The sequence below is a fragment of the Herpailurus yagouaroundi genome, unplaced genomic scaffold, assembly GCF_014898765.1.
Source record: "Herpailurus yagouaroundi ecotype Mexico unplaced genomic scaffold, PumYag 162, whole genome shotgun sequence".
Classification (NCBI taxonomy): Eukaryota; Metazoa; Chordata; class Mammalia; order Carnivora; family Felidae; genus Herpailurus; species Herpailurus yagouaroundi.
This window is the reverse complement of record NW_024412403.1, coordinates 71992020-72001315: the sequence shown is the minus strand read 5'-3', so window position 1 is coordinate 72001315 and position 9296 is coordinate 71992020. Positions and strand designations below refer to the sequence as shown.

General features: G+C 40.9%; 2 protein-coding genes across 4 annotated transcripts in view; one reads left to right on the top strand and one right to left on the bottom strand.

Moving 5' to 3' along the window:
- The window catches only part of LRCH3 (leucine rich repeats and calponin homology domain containing 3), a 150338-nt gene extending 146428 nt beyond the window's left edge, over positions 1-3910 (top strand). The window contains exon 23 of the transcript XR_005793330.1: positions 3412-3910. The gene's annotated coding sequence lies outside the window, so the exon portion shown is untranslated. The remainder of the gene's footprint in view (positions 1-3411) is intronic.
- The window catches only part of DRC9 (dynein regulatory complex subunit 9), a 53764-nt gene that overhangs the window by 23498 nt on the left and 20970 nt on the right, over positions 1-9296 (bottom strand). For all 3 annotated transcript variants that reach the window (XM_040484800.1, XM_040484801.1, XM_040484799.1), the window contains one exon: positions 188-269. In XM_040484800.1, coding sequence (XP_040340734.1) covers positions 188-269 — 82 coding nt within the window. The remainder of the gene's footprint in view (positions 1-187; positions 270-9296) is intronic.

Here is a 9296-nt window from a genome sequence, read left to right as displayed (position 1 = left end):
GAAGGAAGGAAGGAAGGAAGGAAGGAAGGAAGGAAGGAAGGAAGGAAAGAAGGAAGGAAAAGAAAAGGGAGAAAGAAAAAGGAAAAAAAGAAAAGGAAGGAAGGAAGGTAGGAAGGAAGGAAGGAAGATGGCTTTTACATAGCTGTTTCAGCTCAGTAACTTTTGGTGTTGGCCAGGTAATTCTTACCTGTACCTCAGCTTGCCGTTCTCTTTTGACGTTAAGTAGCTGTTTTTGAAGAGATCTTATCTGTTTTCTTCCTTTTTCCTCCCTAGAAGAATTAAGAATGATTTGTTTAGAGAGGTGTTACTCAAACTCTAGTGTGCACAAGGATCAACACTAATCTTAAAAAAACAGATTTCTGGGCTCTACCCCAGAGATTCTGATTCAGTAGGTCCAGGATGGGGTCCTGGGATTTGCATTTCTAACAAGCTCTCAGATGTTGCTAATGGTACCGGCCCATGGAACACACGTTTAGTAACACTTTACAAAAGACTGTGATTTGTTTTAGTAAGCCAGAGGAGGATGTTTCTGGTTTATGTGTTGGATCTAAAATAGCTACTGCTGAGAAAAAGCTAAGTGGAGGAGGAACAGGAAGAGGAAAAAGAAGAATCCTTTCTATTCTGAACACTTCACATATTCTTGCCTCACAATAACCTTAGAAGGAAGTCTCTATCATTCTCCCTATTTTACAGAGGAGGAAAGTGTGACTTACAGGGCTGAGGTAACTGGATGTGGTGAACATTAGAATGTGCCTTACAGATAGATCTCCAACTACAGGGAGTATAAGTGAAAAGGGTCCCAGTTCTAGGCCCTGAAATCCTTCATTACATGTGCTCTAAGGCCACACTGCCCACTGACTGCTCCCTGCCAGTGTTTGAGTTGGCAGAGATACTAAGTCAGGCCCTTCCTGGGAGATCTGAGACTTCTCTGATGGTTGTTGACTTTACTTCAAGGACCCACAATGACCTTGCCAAACCATCCTTAGAATGCAAGGCATTTTCTTTCACCTAACCTTCCCTCTCCTTCACTTGGGGTCAGTTCAGCATTGAGTCTAAAGATTCCCTCCACATTTTCTCTCCCACAGGTGTTTCCCCTGATAAAATTTTCACATGAGTAATATCATCTTGGCATCTCTAAGAAGACATGACTGACACACTTGCCAAGGTCACACTCATGGTAGATGGCAAAGGAGGATTCAAATTCAGTACCTATCCAAATGAGAACTTAACTACTTTATGTTACTATTTGTGCTCTGAAACAGAATTCTGCTTATCTCCAGTATTCCCACTATTTAGGTTTAGAGAAAAACAAAATAACAAAACAATGTAAGAATAAACAAAACAGGTTGCACCTGGGTGGCTCAGTCAGTTGAGCATCTAACTCTTGATTTCCGCTCAGGTCAATCCCAGGGTTGTGGGATTGAGCCCCTTCATGGGACTCTGTGCTGAATGTGGAGCCTGCTTAAGATTCTTTCTCTCTCCCTCGGCCCCTCTCCCCCACTCGCATGCTCTCTAACAAAATTTTTTTTTAATTTTTAAAAAGAATAAAACAATATAAGAATAAACAAAACAAAACAAAAACTGTCTTAGCTCAGGCTGCCAATACAAAAATATCAGACCGGATGGCTTATAAAGAACATAATTCATTTCTCACAGTTCTGGAGGCTGTGAAGTCCAAGATCAAGGCACCATCATATTCGGTATCTGGTGAGAACCTGTTTCCTGATTCACAGATGGTCATTTTCACTTGCATCTTTATATGATCGAAGGGGAGAGGAAATTCTTTGGGGTCTCTTTTATATAGACATTAATATCATGGTACCTAATCACCTCCCAAAAGTCTGACCTAATATCATTACATTGAGAAGCAAGGGTGCGGTACGCAAACATTCAATCTGTGGCCACAACTAAAACAACCTTACCACTAAATAGCATCTAGATAAGCATTCCTACTCAGGAATGTTTATAAAGCATGTACTTAACTAGAATTTTGAGACTGGGATTGTCATTGCCAAAGCAAACTATAGATTATGTACTTCCCATTTATAGATTACGAGAAACAGGTAAGAAAGATACAAAATGTTTATCCCTACTAATAAATTCAGAACCCCAAGGGCAGATTCAGTTAAACAAAAAAACAAATGTCATTTATGATGGAAACTAGAAATTAGTGGAGTAGAGCCTTCAAAATTATGAGAGAAAATGATTTTCAGTCTAAAAATATATACCCAGTCAAATTACTAACAAAGTATGAGGAAAAAAACATATTTCACACATTTAAGATCTTAATATATTTAACTTCCATGCACCCTTTGTTCAAGAAGTTACAGAAACATATGCTTCAAGGGCGCCTGGTGGTTCAGTCAGTTAAGTGTTCGACTTTGGCTCAGGTCATGATCTCACAGTTTGTGGGCTCAAGCCCCACGTCAGGCTCTGTGCTGACAGCTCAGAGCCTGGAGCCTCTTCAAATTCAGTGTCTCCCTCTCTTTGTTCCCCTCTGCTTGCATTCTGTCTCTCTCTCAAAAATAAATAAGAGATTAAAAAAAAAAAGACATGCTCCAACAAAATGAGGGATTAACACAAAAAAAGAGGAAGAATGGGAGTCTAGAAAACAGGATCAAAAGGAAATCTCAAGATATGAAGGCAAGGCCCAGTACCATAGCAATGCTGCAGGCCCTGGGAGCAATGGCAACAAATAAGAGAAAAAGAACAGAAGAAAGTCTCAAAGTGGGGGGAAAAAGGGAAGACTTAATTTGTATGACTACACTTAGCTTTCTGTTGGAGTTGGGTGCTGGATTCGGAACAGAAATGTCAAAACAGGCAAACAAAAAAATGGCAAAATTTAACTCCAGGAGAAAAAAAGCTATTTAAGAAAGAAAATTTAATCATTATATATACTGTGTGTCCCACCTATGAACTATTTACACATCATCATCATCATCATCATCATCATCATCATCATCAAAACATTAAGTATTAATTCAAACAAAAATTGGGCTCTAACTATTCTATGGGCATAGAATAAACTCAATAGATTACGTCTAAAATTATATTTCCGGCATCCAACTCTTGATATCTTGATATCGGCTCAGGTCTTGCAGTTGTGACATCAAGCCCCATGCTGGGCTCTGTGCTGAGCAGAGCCTGCTTGAGATTCTCCCTTCCTCTCTCTCTCTGACCCTCCACTGCTCACGTGCACATGCACGTGTGCTCTCTCTCTAAAAATAAATACACTTTAAAAAGTAAAATAAAAATTCTATTTCCACTAGTGTTGTTTACCATAAAGAAGAAAATGGGCCAGTGTGAGAAATAAAAAATGGTATACTACTAATTTGAATGTAAATATTTCTGATATGTTTATTGGCCTGCTATGTGTCCCCTTCAGTGAACTGTCTTTTCCTATCATTTTAGATATGCCATAGCAAAGGATGTCTCACCTCTCTGGATCAGACTACACTTTGATTCATCATCATGATGAAAAGAAATTTCAGCACACTAAGAGACCAGTTAGCCCACTTTCTTTTCTCTATCAAAAGCAATGCCCAATTAAAACAGCAATGATACCACTCACTGAATAGAATGTCAGAAATCCAAAAGATTTACAACAACAAATAATGCCAAGGATGTGGAGCAATACGAACTCTTCATTCATTGTTGGTGAGCATGCAACAGTCAGTTTGGCAGCTTCTTAACAAAACTAACCATACTCTTATCATAACAACCCAGCAGTTATGCTCCTTGATATTTCCTCAAATGAGTTAAACATTTACGTCCACACAAAAACCTGTACATAGATGTTTACAGCAGTTTTATTCAATAATTGCCCAAACTTGGAAGCAAACAAGTTGTCCTTCAGTATGTGAACAGATAAACTGTGGTATATTCAGACAATAAAATATTATTCTGGGGACACCTGCGTGGCTCAATCTGCTGAGCTTCTGACTATTGATTTCAGCTCAGCTCATGATCCCAGGGTTGTGGGATTAAGCCCCACGTCTGGCGCTGTGCTGAGTGTGGAGGCTTCTTGGGATTCTCTCTCTGTCCCTTTGCCCCTCTCCCCGGCTCCCACTCTCTCTCTAAAATTAAAAAAATACATACACTGGCTGGGAAGATGGAGGCATAGGAGGACGCTGGGCTCACCGCGTCCCGCTGGTCACTTAGATTCCACCCACACCTGCCTAAATAGCCCAGGAAACCACCAGAAGACTAGCAGAACGGATTTTCCAGAGCCAAGCGTAGATGAAAGGCCCACAAAAGAGGGTAGGAAGGGCAGAGAAGTGGTGCGAGCTATGCAGACTGGCGGGAGGGAGCTGGAGTGGAGGGGCAGCCCGCCAGCAAAGTAGAGCCCCCGAGTCTGGCTTGCAAAAGTGGAGGGGCCAGACGGAGTGTGTTCAGATAGCAAGTGGGACTTAACATCTGGAAGATTATAAGCTAACAGCTCTGCCCAGAGAGTGGGAGGGCTGGAGGACAACAGGAGGGAGAGTTGCTGAGCCCCGGACAACAGAGCACAGCTTGGCGGGGAACAAAGGTGCTCGCCAGCGCCATCTCCCTCGCCCATCCCCCAGCCAAAATCCCAAAGGGAACCAGTTCCTGTCAGGGAACTTGCTTGCACCAGGCAAACACCCAACGCTGTGCTTCTGCGGATCCGTCCCTCTGGTGGCGGGTCTGACTCCCTCCCGGTGCCACAGAGCCCCTTCTGAAGTGGATCACCGAAGGAAAAGCAAGCTGAGCCTGCCCCTCCCGCCCCCGTGCACCTTGCCGATCCACCCCAGCTAATACGCCAGATCCCCAGCACCACAAGCCTGGCAGTGTGCAAATAGCCCAGAGGGGCCACACCACCCCACAGTGAATCCTACCCCTAGGAGAAGGGAAGAGAGATACACACCAGTCTGACTGTGGCCCCAGCGGTGGGCTGTTGGCAGACATCAGGTCTGACTGCAGCCCTGCCCACCAACCCAAGTTATTCAAGACAGCACAGGGGAAGTGCCCCGCAGTTCCGCACCCCTCCAGGGACTATCCAAAATGATGAAACGGAAGAATGCCCCTCAAAAAACCTCCAGGAAATAATGACAGCTAATGAACTGATCAAAAATGATTTAAACAATATAACAGAAAGTAAATTTAGAATAATAGTCATAAAATTAATCACTGGGCTTGAAAACAGTATAAAGGACAGCAAAGAATCTATTGCTACAGAGATCAAGGGACTAAGGAACAGCCAGGAGGAGCTAAAAATGCTATTAATGAGCTGCAAAATAAAACGGAGACGACCACAGCTTGGATTGAAGAGGCAGAGGAGAGAATAGGTGAACTAGAAGATAAAATTATGGAAAAAGAAGAAGCTGAGAAAAAGAGAGATAAAAAAATCCAGGAGTATGAGGGGAAAATTAGAGAACTAAGTGATGCACTAAAGAGAAATAATCTACGCATAATTGGTATTCCAGAGGAGGAAGAGAGAGGGAAAGGTGCTGAAGGTGTACTTGAATAAATAATAGCTGAGAACTTCCCTGATCTGGGGAAGGAAAAAGGCATTGAAATCCAAGAGGCACAGAGAACTCCCTTCAGACGTAACCTGAATCGATCTGCACGACATATCATAGTGAAACTGGCAAAATACAAGGATAAAGAGAAAATTCTGAAAGCAGCTAGGAATAAACGTGCTCTAACATATAAAGGGAAACCGAAAAGACTCGTGACAGATCTCTCTACTGAAACTTGGCAGGCCAGAAAGGAATGGCAGGAAATCTTCAATGTGATAAACAGAAAAAATATGCAGCCGAGAATCCTTTATCCAGCAAATCTGTCATTTAGAATAGAAGGAGAGGTAAAGGTCTTCCCAAACAAACAAAAATTGAAGGAATTCATCACCACTAAACCAGCCCTACAAGAGATCCTAAGGGGGATCCTGTGAGACAAAGTACCAGAGACATCGCTACAAGCATGAAACCTACAGACATCACACTGAATGTAAATGGACTAAATGCGCCAACCAAAAGACATAGGGTATCAGAATGGATAAAAAAACAAGACCCATCTATTTGCTGTCTACAAGAGACTCATTTTAGACCTGAGGACACCTTCAGATTGAAAGTGAGGGGATGGAGAACTATCTTTCATGCTACTGGAAGTCAAAAGAGAGCTGGAGTAGCCATACTTAGACAAACTAGACTTTAAATTAAGGCTGTAACAAGAGATGAAGAAGGGCATTATATAATAATTACAGGGTCTATCCATCAGGAAGAGCTAACAATTATAAATGTCTATGCGCCGAATACGGGAGCCCCCAAATATATAAAACAATTACTCACAAACGTAAGCAACCTTATTGATAAGAATGTGGTAATGGCAGGGGACTTTAACACCCCACTTACAACAATGGATAGATCATCTAGACACATGGTCAATGAAACAAGGGCCCTGAAAAATACATTGGATCAGATGGACTTGACAGATATATTTAGAACTCTGCATCCCAAAGCAACAGAATAATACTTTCTTCTCGAGTGCACATGGAACATTCTCCAAGATAGATCACATACTGGGTCACAAAACAGCCCTTCATAAGTATACAAGAATTAAGATCATACCATGCATACTTTCAGACCACAATGCTATGAAGCTTGAAATCAACCACAGGAAAAAGTCTGGAAAACCTCCAAAAACATGGAGGTTAAAGAACATCCTACTAAAGAATGAATGGGTCAACCAGGCAATTAGAGAAGAAATTTAAAAATATATGGAAACAAACGAAAATGAAAATACAACAATGCAAACGCTTTGGGATGCAGCGAAGGCAGTCCTGAGAGGAAAATACACTGCAATCCAGGCCTATCTCAAGAAACAAGAAAAATCCCAAATACAAAATCTAACAGAACACCTAAAGGAAATAGAAGCAGAACAGCAAAGACACCCTAAACCCAGCAGAAGAAGAGAAATAATAAATATTAGAGCAGAAATAAACAATATAGAATCTAAAAAAAACTGCAGAGCAGATCAATGAAACCAAGAGTTGGTTTTTTGAAAAAATAAACAAAATTGATAAACCTCTAGCCATGCTTCTCAAAAAGAAAAGGGAGATGACCCAAATAGATAAAATCATGAATGAAAATGGAATTATTACAACCAATCCCTCAGAAATACAAGCAATTATCAGGGAATACTATGAAAAACTATATGCCAACAAACTGGACAACCTGGAAGAAATGGACAAATTCCTAAACACCCACACACTTCCAAAACTCAATCAGGAGGAAATAGAAAGCTTGAACAGATCCATAACCAGCGAAGAAGTTGAATCAGTTATCAAAAATCTCCCAACAAATAAGAGTCCAGGACCAGATGGCTTCCCAGGGGAGTTCTGGGAAGCAAAAATGAACTATTGGGACCTCATGAAGATAAAAAGCTTCTGCACAGCAAAGGAAACAATCAACAAAACTAAAAGGCAACCAATGGAATGGAAAAAGATATTTGCAAATTACGTATCGGACAAAGGCCTAGTATCCAAAATCTATAAAGAGCTCACCAAACTCCACACCCAAAAAAACAAATAACCCAGTGAAGAAATGGGCAGAAAACATGAATAGACACTTCTCTAAAGAAGACATCCAGATGGCCAACAGGCACATGAAAAGATGCTCAACATTGCTCCTCATCAGGGCAATACAAATCAAAACCACACTCAGGTATCACCCCACACCAGTCAGAGTTGCCAAAATGAACAAATCAGGAGACTCTAGATGCTGGAGAGGATGTGGAGAAACGGGAACCCTCTTGCACTGTTGGTGGGAATGCAAACTGGTGCAGCCACTCTGGAAACAGTGTGGAGGTTCCTCAAAAAATTAAAAATAGGCCTACCCTATGACCCAGCAGTAGCACTGCTAGGAATTTACCCAAGGGATACAGGAGTACTGATGCATAGGGGCACCTGTACCCCAATGTTTATAGCAGCACTCTCAACAATAGCCAAATTATGGAAAGAGCCTAAATGTCCATCAACTGATGAATGGATAAAAAAAATTGTGGTTTATATACACAATGGAGTATTACGTGGCAATGAGAAAGAATGAAATATGGCCCTTTGTAGCAACGTGGATGGAACTGGAGAGTGTGATGCTAAGTGAAATAAGCCATACAGAGAAAGACAGATACCATATGTTTTCACTCTTATGTGGATCCTGAGAAACTTAACAGAAACCCATGGGGGAGGGAAAGGAAAAAAAAAAAAAAAGTAGAGGTTAGAGTGGGAGACAGCCAAAGCATAAGAGACTTTTAAAAACTGAGAATAAACTGAGGACTGATGGGGGGTGGGAGGGAGGGGAGGGTGGGTGATGGGTACTAAAGAGGGCATCTTTTGGGATGAGCACTGGGTGTTGTATGGAAACCAATTTGACAATAAATTTCATATATTAAAAATAAATAAATAAATAAAATTAAAAAAGAAAGTTGTTCAAGTTAAAAAAATAAAAAAATAATAAAATTTAAAAGTATATATATTATTTCATGCTAACAAAGGAAAATGACCTGTCAAGCATGACAAGACATGGAAGAATCCTAAATGCATAATACTAAGTGGAAGAAGCCAATCTGAAAAGGCTATGTGCTGTATGATTTCAACTACATGACATTCTGAAGAAGGCAAAACTATGAAGACAGTAGAAAAATCAGTGGTTGCCAGAGGCTCAGGGAGAGGGTAGGAAGGATTAATAGGTAGAACACAAAGGATTTTTGGGGCAGTGAAACTATTCTATATAAAACTGTAACACTGGATGTATGTCAGCACACATTTGTCAAAACCCACAGAATATATAACAAAAAAGTGAACCCTAGGGGTGCCTGGATGGCTCAGTCGGTTAGGCTTGGTTTTGGCTCAGGTCATGATCTCACGGTTTGTGAGTTTGAGCCCCACAGAGCCTGCTTGGGATTCTCTCTCTCCTTCTCTAGAGGCAGGCCCTCTCTAGGGGCAGAGTCCCTCTCCTGCTTGCTTGTTCTATGTCTCTCAAAATAAATAAAAAACTGAAAAAACAATAATAAAATGTTTTTTTTTGAAGAGTGAACCCTAATGTAAACTATGGACTTCAGTTAATAATAATGTATCAATACTGGCTCATTGATGATAACAAATGTACGCATTAATATAAGATGTTAATAATAAGAGGTATATAGGAACTCTTTTTTTTTTTAAGATTTTATTTGTAAGCAATCTCTATACCCAACATGGGGCTCAAACCCACAACCCCAAGATCAAGAGTTGCATGCCCCACCTACTGAGCCAGCCAGGTACCCTAGGAACTCTACTT